We start from the raw sequence: 25,482 nt of genomic DNA, 5'->3' as shown, positions 1-25,482 counted from the left end.
GTAATCAATAAGTCTTGAAGGCGCAGGAGCAATGCAGAGAGATTAATGACACTACTTGAATTGCTGGGGAGGCTGCATGAGCCTTTGGTATCAGTTTGTGTGGGAAACACAGACTACAACATGTTGTTGTTGTGGCACGCTACAGCAATTAGCATGAACAGTCCTGAAAGTACCCTGGTAAGCCTCAAATTGAATGTTATATTTACCAGACATGGAGTTCCTGAAAAGATTAGCTGATAATGGCCTGCAGCATCCCCCCAAGGGACATGCTCCTTTGCTAGAGGAAGGGATTTCAACCGTACCTGAGTATGTCTGCGTTGCTCATGAGGCTAGGGGCGCAAAAAGCAAGAGGACACAGGTTAAAGGTCCTGTTTGGGTCTGAGTCCTTGGTGGCAAGTCTGAGATGTGCTGCCCTGATCTGCCTAAAGTGCCTGTGTTGGGTATTTGAACAGGGGTCAATCAGAGGCAGTGGCTGCAAGTCACTGCAGTGGGGAGCAGTGGGGCACGAGCCAGTTGCCAGTGCCAGCCCTGAGTGGGGCAGCCTCAGTCTTGTCCCTGGTGGTCCTTCAGTAACAATCACGTTTCAGGGTGTATCTCTTATCTGCACACCCCTTCACCCTTGCAACTAAATGCTGCAGAGAAGACACTTTCTGTGTGTGACTCAAACCTCTATTTGGGGTAGGGATGTGCAGACTGATGCTGAGGGCAGCTCCTTCTCTGATGCACGTAGATATTACACCACCAGCTTCAGCAGAGCTACTCTGACTCCAAGCTGGTAACAGCCTTGCTTGGGGTCTGGATTGCTTTTAGGACTAGAAAGATTTTCTCTGGCTCCAGACACGCCATGGCATGTCACAAATTTCCTGGGCGCATTTTAAAATGCATTTCTTTCTACTGCAGGTGACAGCAAGGTGCTCTGCGAGGCAGCCTGACCTGTCTCCAGCTGCTGCCCATCTCCCCCAGCCCAGGGGTCAGTGCTGTGCTGCCGGCTGGCGCTGTGTGCTCTGGCCTATGCTGCTTGCTCACGCTTGTCCCTTCATCTTCCTCCTAGGTGGTGTATTTCACGGCCACGTTCCCATACCTCATGCTGGTTGTTCTGCTGATCAGGGGAGTCTCCCTGCCCGGGGCGTCCCAAGGAATACTGTTTTACCTTTATCCAGACCTTAGTCGCCTCGGGGACCCCCAGGTAAGGTGGAGGGGGGATTGAATGGCTGAGCTGTGCTTGCATGGATGCCTGTGGCTGTCTTCTTCCCCTCCTTTTCCTTTTCTCACTCTCTTTCCTCCAATTTCTTCTTTCTGTCTCCTCTTTTTTCCTCTCTGTGAGCATAAGGCAGGGCTGTGATATCAGTGCATACTCTGGTGGTCCCTCTGCCCTTTCACCCTTGCCTTCACCTGTGCTGTTACTGTATTTTCTAGTCTGAGTTGGGTCTGAGTTGCCCAGGGGTATGGGCAGTGGGATTTAACCCTTCATCACGAGTGGTGCGAGCCACCCCCTTCTTTCTCAGGGAAACTCCTGTGCTGTGGAGGCAGCTGGTGCATGGGGTGCTGCTCTGCACTGTGCCGGCAGCCTGCAGGGACAAGCCCTGTTCCTGCCATGTTCGCTTCCGCTTCCCTGGGAAACGTGCCGGGCGCACTGATGGCGGGAGCCATAGCATACTGCAGCAGCAGTCCCCGGGACCCAGCTGCCCTCCTCGCCTCCCCATCCCCAGTGAGAAATTCCTGCCCATCTGACAGGAGGGTCAGTGCCCGACTGCTGCTTTTAATCTCTTTGGGACAAGTTCTTCCACGTTAAATCCTGGCTCCAGCTGAGCTGCTGTACCAGCCTTTGTGTGAAGGTGTTTCCAAAGGAGATTACAGGGTGCCTGCCTGGAAAATAGGCCAGCACAACCCTTCGTAACCCCATTAACTCTTTCTGGTCTAGCCCCAGTGCTGCCTTGGTTATCAATTTTGCAAACGGGGGGCATAAGTGCTGGGGGAGGAACGGCTCCGGCTGATCCTGCCCTCCCTGATGGAGGAGAGAGGATCCCTGTGGGTGGGGGTAGCAGCGTGTCAGGGGCTGCTGGGTGGCATCCTGGGTCCCACGCGTGCCACCGGTGCAGTGTGGCTCTGTGCAAGTCAGTTTGAGTTATGGCTTCCGATCTGGGGAGCTAAACACGAGCGTCCGGTTTCCATCTCCAGGCGGTCTGGTTTTTATCATGGGAAGGACTCAGAGTTCCTGCTCAGCTTTCTGGAAGTTGCTCTCTGGTCAAGGCTGTGCCTGAGCAGGGGTTGAAAACCCTTGTTTTACACTGCCAGCTGCTCTCTTGCTCTCTCGGTTTGCCAGTGGGCAGGCGGTGGGTAGGACAGCTGCTCCTCGGTGTGAAGATGCACCAAGGCTTGGAAGGGGGTGAGGACAGGTCTGTGTTTGCAGCGTTTGTAGCTCCATTCGAGACCTCTGAAATGAAATAACATTTTCAAATGGTGCTCATTCACTTGTGAAAAGTCCTGTTCTTACTGTGGCTGTGTCACCCAGGGGACTGAATTAAACTACTTCAGGCGTGGCATGGTTTCGCTGGTACTTGCTGTGTCCTCATTAGGTCCGTCCTGGCAAACTTTTCCAATTTACAGTCTGAGTTTTAGAAGCACAGCTTCCTTCCAGCCTGGAAAATGCTAATGTGCTGGTGGAAAGGCAGAGTAACCCTTCAGAGCAAGAGGATGGCTTATCCTTGATGGGGGGAGGAAAACCTGCTCCTCCATCATTCCCCAATGAATGCTTCACTTCTGCGGGAGAAAAGCCAGAGTTGGCAGCAGCGGTTGCCTTCCTCCAGCATGCTTTAACCATCTTACCGAACGAGGTAGCAGGGTTTGTCGTTTCTCATGCATTTTCCCATCAGAGAGGGAAGGGGTTAGTGCCCCAAGCCCCACATGTGCGCAGCTGTACCCCCCCCCCCCCCCCCGCCCCTCCCTGTGCAGGGACAGCGTGAGTCCTGCCAGCCCAATGGGGCCAAGTCAATTATAATTGATTTGCACTCAGAGGATGGCAAGCTGTAATTGTTTACCCGCAATCCTATGCTGCCTGGAAAAATGCAAGGTTCTTTAGTGCCTGGGAAGGGATTCTGGAAATAAATAATTAAAAAAAAAAAATTAAAAATACCCTCTCCAATCCAAGCCTTATGATAAGGCATCTCAAGGGGAGGTTTAAACAAAGGGCAAACAATATACAGGGGGACAAAATCAAAACTCCTTTAAAGTATATGAAAAACTAGGTGAAAAGAGAAGTAAATTATTTAGCAGATTCTATCAGGGGAGCAGCAGCAGCCGAGATGTGATTAAGTGTCAGAATATCAGACTGGTGTGTGGAAATCATTGCTTTTCACCTGCCAAATGACCTTGGACAGAACTGGGAAATCCTGCCTGTGAGAGCTCAGGCTAGCTGATTGATGGTGGTCTCTTCTGGCCATGAAGTCTGCAATGCCCTAAATCTTCCTGCAGCTTCATTTTCTAAATCTATGAAATGCTTATAATTAAAATGGTAAATAAAGTACATTTGATAGGTAGATCAGACTATACAGAGAAACTGCCAAACAAAATTTTTGAATAATGAAGTCTGATTCTGCTCAAATACAAGCAGATAACAGCAAAACTGCCCAAGAGATCATCTATTTTGAACTGTGTGCCCCCAACTAAAAAATGCAAAAAAGCAATCCCATAGATTGTTTTTTATTTGTACAATATTTAGTATTATGATGTTAGCATGCCAGCAATTACTATGCCCAAATTTTTTTCCCCTCCCTGATTGCGTTTTCTGTGCTCCAGAAGGTTCCTATTTATTTCATGGCATGGGTTGTGTTTTAACCGAAAGGGAGTCTTGGGGTTGTTCAACACTTCCACTTTTGATCACTCTGCCCTCTGCAATTAACTTTGTGGCGATTTTATCAGTTGTTTATTTCAGTAGATAACACTGGGGATTTACGGATGTGATTAAGAAGAGGGATGCACAGCGTGATCTACTAGCAGGAAGCCGAAACAAGAGGAATTCGGAGTACAAATAAGGTTTAAGTGTGGGAAACTTGTCAGTAGAAGAACTTTTCTCAGGCGCTGGCAGGCTCTCTGTTGCTTGATGCTTTCATACCATGATGAGACATCATCTTAATAGACAGATTTAAAGAGAGGACTGATGGGCTTGGTGCAGAAAGTGCCAGTATTGTGTTTGGGTCGTAATGGTCTCCTTTCACTCTGATACCAAGTTTCAAGTGATTTTAGCTAAAATTTCGTTAGGTTTAGTGAGTAAGAATGAAGGAGGAGTATATTTAGCAGCCTCTGAGCATTTCCATCTCTGGAAAAGCAGCAAATGTTTCTCAAAACCTCCCACTCTTGTTTTCCTCCTGAAATTTCCAGAAAACCCACCACCTTGCTGTATCTGCTTCTGCTTTATCCAGTCTTTATATAAAGGAAGAACTTTCTGCGATGAGCTGCTTTCCATCTGTCCCAGACGTGCTGAAGGCCCTGCTGGGGGCTGTGCCCCTGGTCCTGGAGGCAGGGAAGCACCAGTGGTGCCGAGGGCCTGTAGAGGACCCGCAGCTCTGCAGATACCCCGTAAGCAGTCCCCACCACGGCACTGGGCAACTCACCCTGCACAGCGCTGTGCTGGGATGCCCTGACTTGCTCTCTGCAGATAAATTCAGAGAATTACCTTCATCCAGCATCAGCTTCTCATTGTCTTTCCCTCTCTCATCTGCAACCTTCCCTACATCCCTCTTATTTTCTTTCACCCATTTCCCTGGTGGTTACTTTCTGGGGCAGCATTTGCCCCTGCAGAATCCCAACAGGCTCCTGCTTTCCAACGGATGGGGCAGGAAGGGGAGGCAAGAGATGAAGATGCCCCCAACTCTTCGGGGCGAGATTGTCCGCTGTGTCTGTGGACAGAGAGGGAGGCTGCTGGGGTCTGGCTCACAGTTTGCACCAGAGCAGCTCTTGCTGCCGAGGGACTACCAGAGGGAGGACGGAAGGTGCGTGCATCTTGCAGGGCTGTGACCTGCTGGGTTAAACATGGGACCCCAGAGCCCCCGATCCTCTCCAAATTCAGGCCCCTCCTGCTGCTGTTCCATGGCCAGCAAGAGCTGCTCCTTCCCAGCAAGAGGGGAGGGCGACTGTGGGCCTGCTAAATATTATTTGTTCCCCTTATTTATTTTTTTCCCAGCAAGCCTTGAACTTGACCCTGTGCGCTCAGTTTGTGCTGTTGCCGACCCCCCGCTTCCCCTTCTGAAGGCAAGTGTGTTTGTTTTTGTGCTGGAGGGTGACCCGCTGTGCCTGTGCGTGGATGCGTGCACCAGCGGGGCTGCTGCTGGCACACTGTGCTCACTCCCACCACGTGCCCTCGCACCCCAGCCCACAGCCCCATGCCCCTCCCAGCCCCGGCAGAGGGTCTGCAAGCCTGGGCTCCGCTGCTGTCCTTGCCTGGGGGGTGGAGGGCAGGTACTGGGCAGCAGGGAGGGAGTGCTGGCAGGTCCCTCAGCATGCTGGAGGGGCTTGGGGCTGTCGACTTCTCCTCTGCCTTGCTGGAGCAATGCATCCATGTGGGGTGAAGCACAGCTGTATTTACCTTGTGGGGCTTCCTCCTCCTCCTCCCATGCCTCTCACCAGCCCTGCGGGCGTGGGACCTGCGTGGCTGGCCAGCCACAGCCGTGCAGCCCTGCAGAGTCTGATCTCAGCGCTGACATAGCAGGAAGGAATAAAGCTGTCTTTCTGTCTACCCCCAAGCAGTGGGGCAAGGGGGACTGTAAAGCCTGGCTTCCCAGGCAGCGAAGAGCATCCCTAGGAGCATCCCTTGCCTCTTTGCACTGCCCTGGGGCAGGCAGCTTTGTTCTTCAGGATGAACCAGAAACCTGTTTCTTTTCTTGTGGTGTTTAAAGAAACTCAGCAGTGGAATGGCTCCCCGGGTGTAAAATGTCCCTGTGGGTCGGCGGGTGCCCTGGGGTGCAGGGATTACATGAGGTCAGTGCTCGCTGGCAGAGCATCGCAGACGCCTTGAGTGCTGGCACAGGGAGGTTAACTGGGGGACGAAGACCCCATCCTTGATTCCTGAGGAGCCTGAGGACGTATTTTCCAAGCTGCTGGGACGTGGGGCTGGGAGCATGATACTTGGCTGGGTGCAGGGTGGACGGAAGGACCAGGAACGCTTTATGGAAACATCAGTGGATCGTTCCCTGCCTCCTCTCTCCTGGAATAAATGAGGACAAGGGAAAGTGTTGGCCTGGGCTGTGCAGCACAGTGGTGGGCTCTGTGCAGTAGGGCCCCAGGACTGCACAGCTCTGTGCCATTGCAGTGCTGCGGGACATCAACTGGGTGTTGGGGCTGGGGCCTGTGGGCCAGTCCTGAATGAAGGGGGAAAGGCAATAATCTGGAAATGGTGCCCTGGGTACCATTGAAAGCTAAGGTAAGGGGAGGCAAGAGATGAAGATGCCCCCAACTCTTTGGGGCGAGATTGTCCGCTGTGTCTGTGGACAGAGAGGGAGGCTGCTGGGGTCTGGCTCACAGTTTGCACTAGAGCAGCTCTTGCTGCCGAGGCTGCGCTGAGGATAAGCCCCTTGGGCTACCAGAGGGAGGACGGGAGGTGCGTGCATCTTGCAGGGCTGTGACCTGCTGGGTTAAACGTGGGACCCCAGAGCCCACGGGGCTTGAGGTGAAAGCTAAGGGGTCAAGATCTCCCTTTTTAAGGCTGGGCTGAAGCGATGTGTTCGCATGGTGCAGAGGGTAGCTGGTGCATAGTGCCAGCGCCACGGGCTGCGCTGTGATGCCGGGTGCAAAAGAAATGCTGGTTAAACTACAGCTGAAGCCTGGGGTGGTTTTTGCTCTCTGCTCTGCATTACGCCGAGCGTGACTCTCCACACAGCATGTACCCACTCTGTGTTGTATCATCTCTGCTTGCTGATGGGGACCGTTCAGTGCTTCTCAGCATGGCACCTGTATTTGATGTATGGCATGCACTGGGGTTCAATAACATTTTGCTTGAAAATAGTCTTTACTGTTATTTGTAAGTGCTTTGAGATCTTCTGAGGGAAGGATCTGTTTCAGTACAGGGGGCTATTAAATTCCAGTACATATAATAAAGTGAATATTGCTGAGAAAATTAAGGGGCAAAGGAATATGTCCTCTTATAGGCCATAACCATCTTGGATAACTGCAGCTCAGGTGTGAAGGCTTTGGCTAAAAACAGAGAATAGGAGGTTATTACAAACTAGAGTAAACAACATGTTCAAGGAAATTGAATTATTAATTAAATAAACTGGATGGCTTAGATCAAATCAAAATACCCAGGTCGCCAATGTGCCGTCAGAATCTGAACAGGATAAACTTTACCAGCCTCTTTGGGAGCAGCGGCTAGAGAACAGCAATATGCTTTTATCTGCAGAGGGAAGAGAGCCCTGCCTGACCCCAGTGAGCCCCTTTAGTCAGAGTAGAAATATTAAAATAATGAGAGGCTGTTGATCAGCAGCACAGGAGGGAAAGGGGGGGAGTGTCTTGGAAGGGCTGGAAAAAAAACATTACTCTGAACCACTGCAGGGAGAGAAATGAGCACAGGCAGCAGCTTGGGGAGGGAATATTCGGGCTGCTGTCTTCTGAAGCAAGTGGTCTGTGTAGCCCCTGTGAGCCCATGGGGCTGGGTGGGCAGTGGTGCTTCTCATGAGGGGCTCGAGGAGGAGGCTGGACCACATACAGGCTGAGGCCCTTTCTGACCCCAGTGATCCTGCAGTCCTGGGACTTGCTGCTGCTGCTCGGCTCCATCACTCGTCGGTCAGGAGCACCCACAGCATCAGTCTCATTGCAGTCCATCCCCATTTGGGAACTGCCAGCGGGCTGGGAAGGATGCAAAGGTGGCTTGGTCTTTGGCGCAAGAGCTGCAGTAACCTTTTAAAATGGGAAATAAAGTGCATGCAGCCTGAGCGAGTGCTCACCAGCATGCTGACTAAGTAGGATCATAAATTCTGCAAGCCAAGTTTAGCTTTATTTGCACTGTTTCAGCCACAGGTGCTGCCTTGCTTCAAATGGGAGCATACGCAAAGGCAGGTCCTGTATCCCCCAAAGACATCCCTTTGGGACTAGGCTTCCATGTAGCCCCACGTGCACCCCATGGGTGTTGTGTTGGGCAGAGCAGGAAGGGGAGCCTGCAGACCCCATGCTGGTCTCTGGTACGTAGTCAAGGGTATGGCTGAATTTTAGAAATGAGACAGTTCATGAACCACAGAGCTAATGAAGCTCGGTGTCTTGATATTTGGCTTCTACCATGGCTGGTAAAGCACCAGTTCTTTTCCTGCCCTTGGGATATTTCTCATGTCTCTTGCCTGTGTGATTTATCTGATATTTAACACTGGTTGACTGTTCCTCCCTGTAGCTTTCTGCTCAGTGGGGAAGCTGAGTTCCTGTCTTTTTCCTGTTCCCTGGCTGTTGTGAAGTTCATAGGTAGTTGATATCTTTGAGGTTTCTATCAACTGTTAAATCTAGTCGAAACTTATCAGCTGGGTCCAATGTTATGGCAAGTGTGGGGTAGGTAGTTTGATGGCAAAAGTTTTGTTATCTTGAAAAATTCAACTATAAGGGCTCCAAAAACCATAAGAGGGTGGGACTTGAGTTTGAATTTGATGCAAAACCAGAGCTCTAGCAATGAACAGCAAAATAAAAAGCAAACCTAACCAAACCTTCCACCCTGATCTGTGCAAAGATGCTTAAATAATTGATGTAGAGGTGTTGGCTGGTCCAGCTCACCTTTTTGCTATGCCCAAAAAGCAGCTGGAAAGTGAAGGCTGTGCCCTGACTGCCCACAAGCACAGTGAGGCTTTAGGAATCAATTATAAAAAAGGGCTATTGATTTCTCCCATCTTTTTGAAATGCAAAACTGAACTAAACCCCTTGCTCTCTAAACCCACCTCCCCACTCCAGTCCTCCAAAAAGAGTAAAATAAACTGAGGTCAATTACTTTTTCAGTTTCCCAGTGCCCAGAGCTAGCTGTCCCAGTCCCACCTCATCATCTGTCCCTTCCCATTCTACAAATCAGACTTTTGATCTGACTCCCTGTGAAATTGTTAGCAGGGTTTCCACAGACCAAAGAGAAGGTGGTGGGGCTGAACATTAGCCAAGTTGCTTGCAGGACAGTCAAGGAGAGCAGTTTCACCAAATCTAGCCCTAGTAGCACTTTGCTTTCTCTCCCCGCAGGCTGCACTGCTGGGTCCTGTGGCAGTCAGCAGGGAGAGTATTTGTTCTGTGCAGCTGTGCCTTGAGCAAAAACCAGAATTTCCTCCAGAAAGTGACAGCTAATGGGACCGTAACATCCCTTCATAAGGCCTGTCAATCTACAAGGGAGAAGAGGTAAAGACTAAACAAAACCTCTCACCATGTGATTGCTCTTTGGCCAGTATGGAAGAGGAAAGGCAGAACCATGCATTGGTGAGGTTGGCCTGAGCAACAGGGGCAGTTGGGCAAATGCTGCCCAGCTGACCATTGCCTCAAACCGTGGGGTCTTGGCTGACAGGTACAGATGTGATGCGGGGTCATCAAAACCGCTGTGGTGCCTTCCATTGACTACTGTTCTTCTCAGAGGGGATGTCAGGGCAAGCCTGGTGTTTGTCTGAGGGCTCACCAGCACTGCTACTGTGGGGAAGGAGGGTATAGCCAAATGGAGACTTTTCTCATTAAAGCTGACCCAGTAATACTTTTCTGCTTTTCTTTCCTGACTAGCTTTTCTTTTGTCTCTAGAATGTGGCTGCCCTTCAGCATTGGTTGAATGATTGTCTTATCTCTATTTTATAAACCCCTTAGGAAGAAAGATCTTAGAAAACAGAGGGTTTAATTAATAATCTTTGTCATTGCTTCATTCCTCACTGTTGGTTCCTGCTTTTGCTGTTCTCTGTAGAAGGCACTGGCAGTGGTTGCATTGGTGACTGCACACAGCTAGGCTTTCAGATCAAATTTGGCATTGACAAATGTCAGCCTCGGAGCACTGGGACATGTTATTGACAGTGAGAGCGAAGTGGAGTTCAAAGGCGCCTCGTGGAACTAACAGTGTTCTTGTATTTTCCTTTAGGAGCTGTCTTTTTCAAACAACTCTGTTTATTTCTGGTACTGTTCTCCTCCCCAGTAATTTTCTTCTAAGTTTTGGAGCCTTTAAATTAGGTCTTGGAGAGAAGGTCCACCACCAGAAGCTGTACCTACCCGTGCCACTCAGTGGGAGACCAGGCTTGCCCAAATCAAGTACCCCTCCTTTGCTAGCAGAGAGCTCCTTCAGCTCTCATGGAAAGTGTTCCTCTGGTCTCTCGCTGCTAGGAGGCTCTGGAGAGTCACAGGGTTCTGCAGATTTGTCCAAGGAAGAAAGAGATGATGAATAGCTATACATGCTGTGGGTTTGCAAGGGTCCTGGTGCATCCCTTCCCTTTGGCACTCTTAGCACCCCCTGGGTGCCTCAGAGCACTGTAATTCCTGGCACTGTAATTCCTGGCACTGTATAACCTGCCCCTAGAAAAAGCTTGTCTTAAATGCTAGGTATTGCTGACCACCTGATCACTGGCCTTTCTGCTGGTTATGGCAGCCCCTGGGGCTCTGCCTCTTCGCATCAGCAGTGTCTGTGCTCTGTGCTGGCCTTGTTTTCTCACCTATGTTTGCATCTCCCTTGCAGGTCTGGATGGATGCAGGCACTCAAATCTTCTTTTCGTATGCAATTTGTCTGGGATGCCTGACAGCTCTGGGCAGCTATAACAAATACCATAACAACTGCTACAGGTAACTGGAGCACGGCTCTGCTGCCTAGAGCCTTCCCCTCCCTGAACATCAGTGCACATAGGCTGGTGAACTGCTGGAGGCTACCGGCTTCTTGAAGTGTTGTGTTTTCTGTTTCTACTCAAGGCATAAGAAAACTCTTTCCAGGTGTTTTCTCCCTAAATCCAGCTCTCTGTGCTTTCTACCCAAGGGCACTTTCTGTCTGTGCCACGGATGACAAATCCCCTCTTCCACAGCAGCTGAGAGCCAGCAAAGTCAGATCCTCTTCGCTAGTTGTGACCCCAGCCCACACCACAACCTACTAAATGGGTGCATGAGTAGCCATAGGGGAAGCAGAGCTGTGAGATCTTATGGCTCTAGACTGGAGTCCTTTCACCTTGTGATTTATCCTTCCTAGGTTCATTTGGACCTAGTGTCTTGCACAGTTGTCAGTGCTCTGGGTTCCTATGTGCTATCTATGGTCTACATATAAATGGCTTCTGTTCCTTGTGTACTCTCCCCATGCTGGACTGCCCTTGAACAGAGATGGGCCAGGATACCACATAGAATCAGGCTGTCAAGTTGAAGTGGTCAGGTGAAAATAAACTCATTTTGCTGTAGATGTATCCAGCATCTGCAGCTGCATTCCCAGAGGTAAAACGCTAGTGTGAGTGGAAGAGACCACCTCTAGGTAAAACTACGCACCTCCTTTCCCACCCTTTCTCTGCTGGCTGTGTTGCTCCTGGCACTGGGTTCTCCCCCATCTTTTAAATTCAAAATCGTGGTTGTTGCCATGGAAGGTCCAGGTAGACTGCTGGTGACATGGTCCTTGTTTGGCATCTTTCTCTCTTTTCACCTTAGGAGAAGTTCACTCCTGCTGTAGGAATGCCTCTCCAACAGGAGCTGGGCTGAGACTCCTCTTCCTTTTCATGTCCCTTCTCCCAGATGCAGTTTTGAGAGAAAAAGCTGTAGGAAAAGAAGAAATAATGGATGCATCTATGGCCTGCTGCATGTCCTCAGGCATTAGCCCTTTGTATCTCCAGTCTAGATGCTCCAGTCTAGCATGGAGATGATGACAGGGGCTGCTTAGCAGCAAGGTTGTAAAGAGCTTCTGTAACTGCAGCTGAGAGATGCTATAGAAAGGGGAGAGATGTGTGTTTGTACACAGACCCTTTTACACTATTTGGCTTTGCTAGGGAAATTGTTCTTAGTTTTGGTGTCAAACTTCTGACCAGCCTGTTCCCAGGCATGGACCCAGTTTTAATGAGTCAGTCCTGTGCTTTGCACCCTTGGTTTGCGTAGGAAGACAGGACCAGGCTTTAACAGGGCAGAGGGACACCAGCATGGTGTCCCACTCAGTTGTCCCAGGCCAGGTGTAACCTTTGGTGACCTGGAAGAGAAAAAGATGCGAGCAGGAGGGACCATTGTTCCTATGGCAGCAGTTCAAGATGGCACTAAATGGCATAGACCATTTCTCATTTTCTGGGACAGTAAGGGATATCATCAGGTCTCTCTGGCTCCCTTTCAGGTGAAAATCTGGAGAGACCTCTTTGCTCTGACCATTCCCTGCACATTGCCCTCCTCCACGACACCCCTTCCCACCTGCCAAATGACTGGAGAGCACCTCCCCGTCCATCCTTTCCGAGGAGGGCTTGACCTGTCGTGCATACATGCGGGGAAAAGAGAATATAATTTGAGTGGAGACCAGGTGGTTTATAGCGACCAGAAAAATAAGGTTCTGGTGTGGGCTTCCCACTGGGTTAGCTGAGCTTGGTGGAGCATGACCCTCCCATTGCAGACTGCCAGTAGATCTAGTTAATGTGCAGGGAGGAGCATGAAGCCCCCAAAATGCTAGATACCTTCAGACTGATACAGAAAATCACACTGGATTAGCAGAGTAGCATTTAATAAAGTCAGAGCGGGCCATGAAATGCCAGAAGGGGTGCATTCAGTTTGGTTCAGAATATCTCAGAAAAATGCTGCAAATGTTACTGTTGTCCCCAGGGTTGCAGTCACAAGAGGACTAGGGAGACTGGAGCGTGAAAAGGAATTGGATAGATAAGAGATGTTTAGTTTAAAGAGTAGATGGATGAGAATGAGATGAAACAGAGACAAAAGGGAATAGATCAGAGAAAATAAATTGGATGGCTTTGTTCCTTTTTTTCTCATAATGCTAGGACCAGGAGATATCTAGTAGTGCTGAGAATCAAGAAGATTGTAACTGATTGGTCTGAGAAATCTATTAAGGAAAAAAACCATGCCCCCTTCTCACACAAAAATAATCTCTGGTACTCTCTGCTACAGGAGGGACCAGGGGAGAGCAAGGAAAAAAATCAGGCATTTAGATGTGTAACAAGACTATCTCATGAGCGAGCAGCTTAGGTGAGGAATGCATCTTACGCTGTCCTTGGACAAGGCTTTCTCCGGAGGGTCTTCTGCTGTGCTGCCCACCCTGGGGCATCCTCCTGCAGCTCCTGGTGCCGAGCCAAGCTGTGGAGGAGCTGGGAGCGAGGCCCTGCTGCAGGCACAGTGGCTGGGGTGGGAGAGCAGGTGCTGTCCTGGGAGGGCTGCCATGGGGTGTGGGTCATACCTGGACCCCCACCTGGCTGATGCTGTGCCCTGTTCTCCCAGGGACTGCGTGGCCCTCTGCTTCCTCAACAGTGGCACCAGCTTCGTGGCCGGCTTTGCTATCTTCTCCATCCTGGGCTTCATGGCAGGGGAGCAGGGCGTGCCCATTGCCGAGGTGGCCGAGTCAGGTGAGTGGGGCTGCAGTGGGATGGGGCCATGGGGGTGCTGCCGTTTGGCCCCCCTCAGCAAGGGAAGCATGCCCACAGGTTGCCCACCCTGGGGCAAACAATGTTGCAGCTCCAGGTTCCCATCCTGATGGGCAGTTCTCCTTTCTGCCTCCAAAAACCACAGAGAAACAAATGCACACTCATGAAATATTAGGATGTGATGGTCATGTCTTGAGGTCAATACAAGCTGCTTGTTAGGGTTAGAGTTAGGCAGCTGCTGTCTCTCAGTAGGGGGTGAGATGCCTGCATGGCATACGCCCAGGCCTGTGCTGTGCTCCCCTGGCCTCAGAGGCTTTCCCTGGCTCCCAGCCCTTGCAACGGTGATGCAGCCAGAGCTTGCTGTCTCCCTTTTCCTTGCTTTCCCATTGGGCTCCTCCATCCCTTGAGGAGCCTGGGTTTTGTGCTCATGCTGGTATAACTGGAGCAAGAGTCTGCATGGCTGCAGGCTGTGCCTTGGCCGGGTGGCTGCCTCAGGCAGGTCTGTACCAGCTGTGCCATGCCACTGCCATGCCACTGCCTGCTCTGAATGCCCTTCTCCCCACAGGACCTGGCCTGGCATTCATCGCCTACCCTCGGGCTGTGGTCATGCTGCCCTTCTCCCCGCTCTGGGCATGCTTCTTCTTCCTGATGGTTGTTTTGCTGGGACTGGACAGCCAGGTAAAGGCGCAGATTCCCTGCCAGACAAAAGCTACTGTCCCTTTGGGACAGGCTTGAATTTGGCTGAGGTGGAGGCAGCAGGGCTGGGGAGCTGGTCAGGACAGGCTGATGGAGGTGGGATCTCTGCTCTTTGCAGTTTGTCTGCGTGGAGAGCCTTGTCACAGCTCTTGTGGACATGTACCCCACCATCTTCCGCAAGAAGAACCGCCGGGAGACCCTCATCCTGCTGGTTTCTGTCCTCTCCTATCTGGTCGGGTTGGTGATGCTCACAGAGGTATTTTGGGCTCAGATCACCTGCACAGTGCTTGCTGGGTCTGAGTGCCTCCCTGGCAGAGGGGGGCCTGGTGGGTGGTGGGGTCCGTGCTGGGGCCAAGAGCTTTCTGGTGAGCCCCATCCTGCTGCACAGTGCCTGGAGGAGGCTGCCCTTCCCTCCCCATGGCGTTCACATTTTCCCTTCCAGCCTTCTCACCCCTTGTGCCAGTCACAGTCTTGACACTTCTCCTGATAGACTGATATTTGGAGCTCTGGGCAGCCCATATATTGGTTATAGATTTATCTTTGCACAAGCCAAACCTTTACAGTTGTAGTCTGCTGCATGGTGAGGGGAGAGCCTTTGTCCTCTTTCCTCCTGGACGGAGCTATGTGAGCATTTGATGTGAGGAAACTTGGCGTGCCTGACTGTGCCCCATCTCTATTACGCTGATTTTCTATATATTCCCCTTGTTGTGATTACTTGCCTGGGAGTTAAATTGTTCTGGTTTAAAACCTTTAACTCCTCCAGCAGTATGTGTGTGGGGATTGATGCTGCCATGATGCTCTTTGCATCTTCTGTTTTCATTTGGGCATAATTTTGAAAAAGCTGCCTTCAATGTTGCACCTGCAGCTCTGTGCCTGGACATACCTGCAGGCCCATTTTGTAGACAGCCTTGCAGGACTGAGCAGTGAAACAGCCAGGCTGCCAGCCTCTGGGCCTACAACAACAGGTACTTGCAGAACTGCATGCACTGCTACTTTCCTGGGCAACTTAGGAGGCTGAATTAAATCTGATGCATTGTGTCTCTCAGGGGGGGTTTTACACTCACTTCCAGATACAAGAGTTGCTTTCGTTTTGTCTTGTCCTAAAATATCCTCACGATCCCTAGCAGTCACTTGCCCTGCCCTGCCCTGGAATGAAGGGTCGCAGAGACTCCCGAGAGCAGTGCTGCTGCATGTCTCCATCAGACCTGGACGTGGCCTTTCCTGTTGGCTAAAACCCTGCCCCAGAGAGAGGAAGGTGCCTCCAGCTCTGGGGAAGATGTTGAGTTTGTTTCCTGCTCTGGCTGGAGCTCTTTGCCTGTGCCTGATTTCTCTTCCATCTCTCCTTCCCCACCTCGCCTCGCTGCCCGCTTGGCCCTTCCCAGGGTGGGATGTATGTCTTCCAGCTCTTTGATTACTATGCTGCCAGTGGCATGTGCCTGCTCTTTGTGGCCATCTTCGAGACTCTCTGCATCGCCTGGGTCTATGGTGAGTATGAACCAGGGGTGTCCCCAGCTCTGGTCTCTCAGGCTCTCGCTTGGTCCATCTTAAAAATGCTGGTCCATAGCTTCTCTTGGCAATCGCTTCGCAGTGCAAGGCAGACCTCTAAACCCTTGCTTCAGTGCCCATGGACTCAGCTAGCGGGGGCTTCCTCACAGCAATGCCCCGGGGCATCTGCTTGGCAGATATCCCCAGCATGTTCCTATGTGCCCCTGCTTTTGAGGCCCTCCTTCCTTGGGTATTTGGAGCTAGCTGGGAAATCTTTTCCCAACCTGCGTAAAGAGGTGTATGAGACCCTCAAACTTTTTTGAGAGCCCTGTCTCAGCCTTGACATTCACAAGGGATGGGTAATACCTAGGTTTAGGTCCTAGCCTGAGAGATGCCAGGTGAGAGGCTGGCTCTGCTGACCCACTGGACTGTTCTGGGAGGCAAGGGGATGTTAGTCCAGGACAAAGACTGAAGCTGTCCGCACTCCTGGTGAGCTACCCGACTGGGCTGTTGGCTATGTTGGAGTTACTGCCTCCTGTTCTGGGGAGCACCCAAACAGTGGTGAAGCAGTGTCCCACTCACCATCCTCTCCCTGGACATGCAGACCTTGCTGCCTTCCTTCCTTGGTAGCAGTGAGGCATGCTTCTGCTCTTCCGCAGGTGCTGAGCGTTTCTATGATAACATTGAAGATATGATCGGCTATCGGCCATGGTCCATCATCAAATACTGCTGGCTTTTCATCACCCCAGCAGTTTGCATGGTGAGAGCCCACAGGAGGAGGAGCTGTGGGGAGGGAAGTGGGCATAGTTGGGTGCCTCTGAGATATAGATACCTACCTATATACAGAGGGATGTGCATATGTATAGGGGGTTATGTGCCCTGTACTTAGGGAGCCTCCTGTTCTGTGCTGTCATAGACAGACACATGGGGGCTGTCCTAGCAAAGCTTGCTTGGCTGGCATCTCCTCTGTTGCTGTCCTGGGGAGTTCTTTGTTACCATGAGACTCTGTGCAGGTGTGGACTCACCAGGAAGATCTCTCTTAGCTAATGTTGTTGATTTTCTTGGTCTTTCTCTTGGTCTCTTCCACCTTGCCAGGCAACCTTCCTGTTTTCTCTGATCAAATACACCCCGCTGACCTACAACAAGAAGTATGTGTACCCGTGGTGGGGAGACACCTTGGGCTGGCTGCTGGCCCTCTCCTCTATGGTGTGCATCCCTCTCTGGATCGCCTATAAACTCTCCACCATCAAAGGCTCCCTCAGAGAGGTGAGGCTGGTGCTCTGGGATCAGGGCATGGGCTGTGCTTCTGTGATGAAGTCAAGCCTTGCAGGGAGATTATTTGTGTGTTGCAGGTTAATTAGTAGGAAGCCTAGAATAAATCGATTGAATGAGTCCATTGCTATAACTGTCTGTTGGTTTTATTAAGTTCTGCCTGGCTGGAGGGCTGCTCCAAACTGGCTGTTGTCTCTTAGTGCCCTTTGTTTGTTGCTTCTGTCTCTTTGCAAGCACCATTAGGAAAAAGTTCCTTACATGGAGAGGATAAAGATGATCTCCAGTGCCTTGAGTCAGTTTGGAGGCTGCCCTTGACTGAGGCTTGGGGACTTGCTCTGAGAAAGCTCCAGATCCCATAAGCATTGCGGGCAGCTAGGTGTGAGTGGCCTGGGCCTTCCCAGCTCCCAGAGCTGCTGTGACCCATTGCTGGCTGCCCTGAACATGCCTTAGGAGAGCCAGAGACCTGGGAAAGCAGACCTTGCTTGAGACAGGCATCCTGTCCCTGCCACGGCCCACTGGAGGTTTCACAGACATCCTGATACCCCAGTATCCCACTCGTTCTCTGCCTCCTGCAAATGCTCAGGAATGGGTTGTGACAGCAATGGGCCCCTCATCCCTGCGTCCAGCATGGACAGGGAAGAGCAGGCACAGCTGCAGGAGCACAGCAAAGGCCACACTGCATGACGTGGAGGGTAGCTCCTTATGCACTTGCTGCCCCATTTAAAGCCAAAACTGTGTGCACAGGCTCTCCCTTTGCAGTCTGTGCTGGTGGAGGGGATGACCTGGAGGTACTTGGGCACCAACCTTTCTTTGGACTGCTTTTTAGTCCTGGCCTGGAGCAAATGGAGGACAGAGCTTTCCTACCGTGTCTCAGGTCTCTCATGTGCTCAGTGCTTGTCTTGGGGCAAGTGGTTCAAAGATGAGTTTACCCCCTCAGTTTCTGAAGTGCTGATTGTTCTTATTTGGGACACTTCTGGCATTTAAGGACCAGACCTGCATCCTTCCCTGTCTGGCTGAATGACACCTGTGAGTGGAAAGGGAGGACCCAGGTCACCTTTTGTCCATGCAGCTGTGTTCAATGCCTGCCTTTGCCTTCCAGAGGCTCCGCCAACTCACCTGCCCGCTTGAGGACTTGCCTTCCAGGCCGGGCACAGGACAGCCCCGTCCCTCCATCAGAGCTGGCCTCCTGATGCTGACAGAGCTTGAATCTCATTGCTAGGACCAGTGTGGCTCTCCCTCTATCTCCCAGGACGGTTTCTGTACAGCCATTACCATCTGTTGGATAATGCAAGGATTCTTCACTCGCCAAGGAGAGAGGGATTTCTGGGCTGAGCTCCCTTCCGTGGAAGATTTGCAGGGCTGAGGAAGAGGCTGCTGTGGAGATGGTCTGCGTGGAGTTAGCAATGCACCTTAATCCTCTCTCAGGAGAGGGCACTGAAGGGGCAGATCAAGCACCGGTGTTCCTGAGCATCCCCAGCCTTCTGCTGGGCAGACAGGAAGGACTGATCCTGGAGTGGAGAGTGCAAGAGGGTCTCAGAGGTGTGGCTCCATTGTGGACTTTGGGAGCTTCTCCATTCATTCCATTAAACCCTTGATTTTCCCCTCTAGATCTGCTCTGTCTCAGTTTTGTCTCACCAGCATCCCTTGCTCATAGCACATGAGGCGGGATGTGTGTTAGCGGAGCTGTGGTGGGCATGCAGGTCTGGATCTCTGGCACACTGGCACATGGGCGTGGGAGGGTGGCCAGACGAGAGGAAGCTTGGTTAGGATAGGAAGGAAAACAGGGAACAGCAGTTCAGAGACCCCTGTAAGTGTTAGGCCTGGGGTACCTAGGTGAAGTGGAGAGTGCAATGCCACCTTCTGCTGGAGCCATTGCCAGCTCCCAGCCTAAAGAGTCATCTGGCTGATGAGTCACTGGGCTGTTCCCAGGGTCTGAGAGAAACGTGTGGGTTTGCCTTTTCTTCGTGCAAGTGAAGGATCATAGGAAACTCTCCCTCGTCTCTGCAGGTCTATGTCTTTTTTGTGCTGACTGCCTTCCAGGTGCTCTAAAGCCAGTCATTGCGGTTTTCCTGTGTGTGGAAGAAGGGCTGCGAGGCTGAACCAGGATCTGCGTGTTATGTCAAGAAACAGGGCCCCTTGTTTCCAGGCTGTTTGGGTAAAAAAAATAAAAATCAAAGAGCTTGTGTTTTAAGTGCTGTAGCCCCGGCATCCGAGGAGGGCAGCCAGAGGACACACAACCCCGGGAAGCTGGGTGGCTCCCAGGAAACCCTGAGAAGCTGGAACCCGGGCAGAGCTGAGCGAGCGGCAGACCTGCTCGGCCTCCCGAAACGCACACAAGACGCCGGTGGGCACCACGCTACAGCCAAGGCTCCTGGTGCCGCGGGAAGAGGAAGACGCCAATTAAAGCAATCCACGCCATTAGCCACAAGGTGGCCCCAGGACCTCACCTACCGCCGCGGCGCGGGGCCGGGGTCCCTGCGGGGCGGGCTGGGGGCAGCGGGCACCCGGCAGCGGGGCCGGGGTCCCCCGACCGCCGCCTCCCGCGCTTCGGAAGATCCTCTGAGCTGGGTGGCTGTTCGGCTTTGCTCGCAGGGTCGGTGGCTGCCTGTTCACCAGCCACAGGGCTGGGGAGAAATTTTCCTCTGGGTCACGATGACCCGGCTGTTCCTCCCACCGCCCGTTGCCCCTTGAGGTTTTCTGTGCAAACAGCTGCCTCCCACGGGGAATGGTGACCCCAGTTGTGGCACATACTGGTTTAGATCTCTAGGCAATGGAACTTCTTGGGCTTGGTTTTCTTGGGCTTGGTTTTCCCCAGTTTAGTGTTGCTGGGACCTCATGACCTGAGATGGGAGACAGGTCGATGATGGAAAAGGGTCACAAACTTTCACTCATTGAGACTGTGAAACTCTCATGAGCACCAAGCACTAAGGGGATTGCTGCTGGGAGGGTTTGTGATGGGGCAGATTTAACGTCCAGGAGGGAGAGCCCACTGATCTGGGATCCTCTGGGGTTTTATTGGCTCTGTTCCAGAGAGGCTGTGGAAACCTCATCTCATTGCCAGCCTGTTTTCCCTTTTTGCAGCCTATTTTCCACAGGGACTCTGGGGTGGACGGGTTCCTATGCTAGGCTGCATGTATAACCATGGGTGAACCCCCTGTGGTCAGCCCTGCACCTCCTCTGTCAAAATCTCAGCCACTGGATTCTGCACACCTCCCTCCCTGCCTCTGGAGAACACCGGGGAAGCGGAAGGCATAGGGCTGGGGAGTGGGAGGTCAGGGCTGAACTGGTTGTCACAGTTTTCCTGGGCAGCCTCAAAATCTCAGAGCTCCTGATTCCTCAGCTGCCACAGCACTTCATGGTGCTCATGTGTGAGCTGAAGGTAGGAAAGAGCTTAGAAACCCAGGAAAAGTCCCTTTTGGAAGAGACCTGCAGTGTGATGGAGGATGGAGCCATCCAACAGCCCTGCCACTCGAATACAGTACTGGCTGGTAGAAATTACTTCTAGAAATGAGTGCATGGAGTTCAATGCAGAAGGTTTTTTTCTGTTGGCTTTTTGTGTGAATCGTATTAGAAGCTCCAGCAACAGATATATTCATTCACATAATTATAATCTTAAACAGAATTATACTTTCATTTTCCAGTAATAGCTATAAGAGGTTTGGCCCACTGGGAATATATATTAACCCTAATAAAAATAGTAATTGCCCACAGCTACTCCAAAATGTGACTGATGTAGAAAGTTTGCTCAGCTGCATGTAAGCAAAGTGGGACTCTGCTGAAAGGCTTGTCACTTGCTTTGTTTCAAAATAGTCTGGTGTCCAGTGAATTGGGCATGTGGTTTATTGATCTGGTTATATATGAGCCAGGAAATCTCCCAAGCCTGTGTTCCTACATGACCCAATTGCTGTAAAGCTTTGGATGAGCCAGGCAGGTCTGATAAGCAAGAAAACCAAAGGTTTTGCTGGACATTCTTAAATAAATGTCTTTTTTCTGATAGGACTTTAAGACAAAGTATTGGAACCTGTGATGCCTGGCTTGAAATATGAATCAATTATATTCTGTATTGCTTGTTGAGAAGGTTGATGGACTAAATCTGAAATTAATATATTTGAAACTTCCAGACATGACATTTTTCACAGCACTTTTTAGTGCTGTGAAAACCCCATGGTTAGAGGGAATGTGAAGGGAATTTTTATGAAATGCAGAATATGGTGATTTTGGCATATGGTGATTGTTCATGATTTGGAATATGGTGACAGGGATTTTCATTGCATTCAAGATCAGCCCAGTTCTCCACTTCTTGCAGTCTGTGGAATTTACCCCTACGCATACCTTCTCCAGGTGGGGAGATGCTGATGTCCCTTTAGACGGGAGATGTGCGGCTGTTGGAAACTTCCCACCTTCAGAATCCAAAATCTGCAACTTAGTTTGAGAATTCAACCCATTATTTTCAGGAAAATTGGGATGAGATTAAAGACCCAGGGGTTTTTTCATGGTTGGTTTTTCTTTGTTTTTTTAGTTTCAAATGAGAAGTGCACATAAAAATAAAGAATTCCCTGAGATTCTGCCACAGGTCATTAGTGCTTGGAAAGGATGGCTGACCTTTCCGGCCGTCTATCCGTGAAAACCAGGCTCTGCTTTTCTCATACTGCGGTGCTTGCATCAATGGTGCCTGGGGAAAGAGTCTCAGCCCCCTGAGTGGGCAAAGAGATACTGTTGACCCTGCCATCCTCCTCCATGGAGATGCCCCACATAGGGCAGAGAGGAGACTTGATATCTCAGGGACGGACCCGTGGACCTGTGCAGTGGGATGCATCTGCTCCTGTGGGGAGCATCGTGAACCCTGGGGCTCCCAGCGTGTTCGAACAGATGCCTTGAGAGGTCCTTCTGCTTTTGCCACAAGTGATATACAAGACGGTTTTCTGTGGCTATTGAAGAATCATGTAGTGTGAGTTGTGTTGCACATTTCGGTGACAAGGAAGGTGGGTGTGTTGGGAGAAGACAGGCCATGGTTCATAAATGGAGAGAACAAAGTAAGATTAACATCTTAACATGTGGGATACGTAATCCTGTGAAGCAGAGATCCCCAAATAATCTGTTAAATGTGTCCTACAGGCCAGTGCAAATGAGCATATCCCTCAGAGCAGGGTGTTTGGCTGAGCCCTTGTCTGCTAATGTGGTTAGCAGCCTGCAGGATGGGGATCTGCATGGCGCAGATAAGGGAAGTGTGCGTGGGGGAGCACAAAAACGGATTAGGGAAGTTGTTACTTCTGAGAAGTTACCGGCAACTTGGTCCATCTGACCTGTCCCGAGTCACATCACCTTGGGCAGCAACGTGCGCTTCTCTGTCCCCACAGACCGATCTTGTCCTTTGCATCCTCGTGTCTTGTGCATCAGAGGTGTTTGCTGTCACAACACACATCCCAGCACAGGCTCAGCTGCTCTGAGGAAGCAGCGAGGGAAAGCAGGAGCAAACAGGCCGTGTACCCACGTGTCCTCTGCCTGCCTTTCTTCTGTGGTGCTCCTTGGTCTCTGATCAACAGTGAGCATCGCTGTTAGACTCAGAGAGGCTGTTAGACCACAGATGTCTTCCCAGCATCGCTAATCCTCCCTCCTGAACGCTTTTATTGCTGACATTGGGCTCCTAAACCGTTTGCCCTTGCCTCATCCTCTCCCCTACCAGGGATGCTGTGAAATAGGCGATGTCTCACCCTGCCCATACTTCCAAAGGTGAAGGCTCCTGATAGCCTCCTCTTCTCAGGGAGCCTGGCGCTGGAGCAGTGCTGCCGCTGCCGGAGCTTATCATGGCTCTGTGGGGCCTCGTTAGCACTTGTTACTTTGGTTATATTCACTTGTGATTAGTTATGGTGAAACTGCTGTAGGAAGTCACAGACATACTTAAGCAGAAATTAGCCATAAACATAAAAAATAAATTATATGAATGCCTAGGGGAAACTCCTCTGCAAACAGCATTCAGTCAACTAGGAAAGTTCCCGACCAAAGAAGCAGCGACACTGTGCCCACAGGGGAACCAGCATTTCTCCCATTTTGTCAGCAAAGGTGTCAAAAGGTGGGATTAGTTTGGACAAGTGAGGACAGTGGTGGCTCCTCCCACAGGTGGCCCTGTGAAGGGGCAGCCAGGGCTGCAGGCTCCTCTGTCTCCAACACAAAAACCAGCGCCCATCTCCCCCAGCCTCTAACTTTTGGAGAGCAGGAGCACATTTTGGATGCACCCGTAGGGTGCTGACAGACTTCTAGCAGCTGGGCTGGGGGGAAAGGGAGTCCTTCTGGCTCGAAGCCTTGCATCTCGCTGGCTCGTGGAGGAAGGAAGCATTGTGGGGCTTGGGGCTCGCTGCTGTCGGGGAGCGTGGGCTGATATTGGCAACCTGCCACCCCGGGCTGGCTCTTTGGCAGGCATGTCAGAGCCGGCCGAAAGGGAGGAAAGGGTGGGGAGACCCAAATAATGGGAAAAGCCAACACACGCTCTGAGGAAAGGAAAGGGAAGGTAAAAAGTGAGGCAAGGGTGCACTGCCAGCTGGCAGGCAGTGAGCGGGGTGGGGAGGAGGAGACTTTTGTGGAGGTGCAGGGTGTCTCTGGGGCTGGGGTTAGCCGTCCGCACGGCAAAGGCTGGTGCGGCAGGCTGAGTCCTGGTCTCCAGCCACCCTGGACCTGGTAGGCTGAGGGAATCAGGTCATTTCGAGGAGAGTTTCCCCCTCTGCTGACAGGAAGGGATGGAAACCTGTGCGGCAGGCTCTGGGCTGGCGGCTGCAGAGGGAGCAGGACCCTCTGTGTCGTGGGACAGCAGTGCTTTCCCATTCCTCCTGTGCACCCTGCGTGTACATGGGGGAGCACTCTCTTATGTGGGCCACTTGGTCCTGTTGACCTGAGGTGGCTCCCAGGGAGCTCAGTGGTGTGGGGAAGCCCATCCCCATCAGTTAGGTCCTCCGGGCAGCTGTTTCAAAATGGCTGAAAACAGCAAAGGCAGCCAAACCTCAGTAACTGGGCAGCGTGGGACATTGATTCCAAGGCAGGGGAGTATCCCATGGCTTGAGGCGTGGGATACTTGAGGCTTGAGCATGCAGGACATACCAACGAGAAGGCTGCTGCCCCTTGGGCACAGCAACGGGGCTTCCTTCGTCTTGGTTTTCCTGCCAGCAAAATCGGATGCTGCCATCCCTTCCTTTGCAAAGTGCTTTAGGATGTACCATGGGGAGGGCTATGGAGAGCTGGGTGCTGCCGGTGTCAGAGCTGCACACAGCAGGGGTGGTCCCAGCTCTGAGAGGGGTTCATGCTGCCTGGGGAGGGGCTGGGGAGGGGGTGCTTTGAACGTTTCCAGAATTTATTGCAAGCAGTGCTTCCCTTTTGGGGATGGAGTGTTTAAGAGCAGCCTCACCCACGCTCTCCCCATCCCTACTGCCAGCAGGGCTGCTGCTTCTCCCCCCAGCTCCCTCTGTATCCCTGTGTTAAGACACCTTTCCTGGGATTGGCATTTATTCCCCCCCAGAAGCTCCCAGGGCTCATCCCTGACAGTGTCTGTCCCGTGTGCCAGCTGAACCTTGGATGTGGCTACTCTCGTTGGGCTTGCTTGGAAATTTCCATCCTGCCATATAATCCCTCTGCTAGCCCCTGTGGGAAGCTGCCTCTGCCTGTGGCGATGGCGGAGGAGGAACCTCTGCGATGGGGAGGCCTGCAATCAGATTGCCGCATCCTTTAGCAGCCCTGTCCTACCTACATAGCTATGCCACCCAGGGTGCCTGCACAGGGGCTGTGTCTGTCAGCAAAGGTGGCAATTAGCGGTCAGGGAGTGTGTCACCCCTTCCCTTGCCCTCTCCCAGCGTGGAGCTGAGCACAGCCTGTACCCCCACAGCCGAGCTGGTCAGAAGGGGATTTCTGTTTTTCAGTCTGGGCTGTCACACTAGTGTAATCCCTCATGTGGAGGCTGTTGCAGTGGGATAAAGGCGCCCCATACCCGTAGTAGGATTTAAAACTACAGCGAATTATTGCCAGGTAGGAAATTCTGAAGCCTGCATGTAACTTCTGGTACCTTCTGGGCTGGAAAGCAGAAATAGCAGTCTTTTTTCCTGCTGGAGAATGATTTTCAGACATTGTTGGATAAAGTTTTCATTTAGGTTGACTTTCTTCTTGTTTTACCTTAATGTCACAGGTCATTTCTCATCTACAGTTTTGCAAAAAACTGTGATATTCCTGTGAAACACTTCAGTGTGGATAAATCAAGTTTTTAGGTCAGCTCTGCTTACCTAGGCTTATCTCAATCCCCTTTTCATATCTGGATAACCTCTACTGCACCTTTTCCCCGGCTGCACTGGGTCACCCCAGTCCTCCCTAGCAGGACGGGCAGTAGCACCGTCCTTCACTCGTAGGGCCGGAGGCAGCGCAGTGCCTGTGTTGTGTAGCCAGCACACGACGTTCACCTTGCAGTCTTTCAGGACTTCAGAGACAGCCCCCAAAAGGCAGAAGATGGAGCCTGGCCCCTCTGATGTTGATACCAGCCCATGCAAAGGGAGAATCA

The 25,482-nt window shown here is 51.6% G+C and overlaps 1 protein-coding gene across 4 annotated transcripts in view; it reads left to right on the top strand.

The window, feature by feature from the left end:
* The window catches only part of LOC104634447 (sodium- and chloride-dependent GABA transporter 2), a 33,139-nt gene extending 14,582 nt beyond the window's left edge, over positions 1-18,557 (top strand). For all 4 annotated transcript variants that reach the window (XM_075756524.1, XM_075756532.1, XM_010300968.2 and 1 more), the window contains exons 7-15: positions 1,052-1,186; positions 10,646-10,749; positions 13,357-13,481; positions 14,065-14,177; positions 14,314-14,451; positions 15,578-15,680; positions 16,340-16,440; positions 16,776-16,946; positions 18,052-18,557. In XM_075756524.1, the coding sequence (XP_075612639.1) occupies positions 1,052-1,186; positions 10,646-10,749; positions 13,357-13,481; positions 14,065-14,177; positions 14,314-14,451; positions 15,578-15,680; positions 16,340-16,440; positions 16,776-16,946; positions 18,052-18,171 (1,110 nt within the window). In that variant the 3' untranslated portion in view covers positions 18,172-18,557. The remainder of the gene's footprint in view (positions 1-1,051; positions 1,187-10,645; positions 10,750-13,356; positions 13,482-14,064; positions 14,178-14,313; positions 14,452-15,577; positions 15,681-16,339; positions 16,441-16,775; positions 16,947-18,051) is intronic.
* Positions 18,558-25,482: the final 6,925 nt, after the last annotated feature.

The sequence above is a fragment of the Balearica regulorum genome, chromosome 1, assembly GCF_011004875.1.
Source record: "Balearica regulorum gibbericeps isolate bBalReg1 chromosome 1, bBalReg1.pri, whole genome shotgun sequence".
Lineage (NCBI taxonomy): Eukaryota > Metazoa > Chordata > Aves > Gruiformes > Gruidae > Balearica > Balearica regulorum.
The sequence above is the reverse complement of the archived record's forward strand: the minus strand, read 5'-3'. Positions and strand labels throughout refer to the sequence as shown.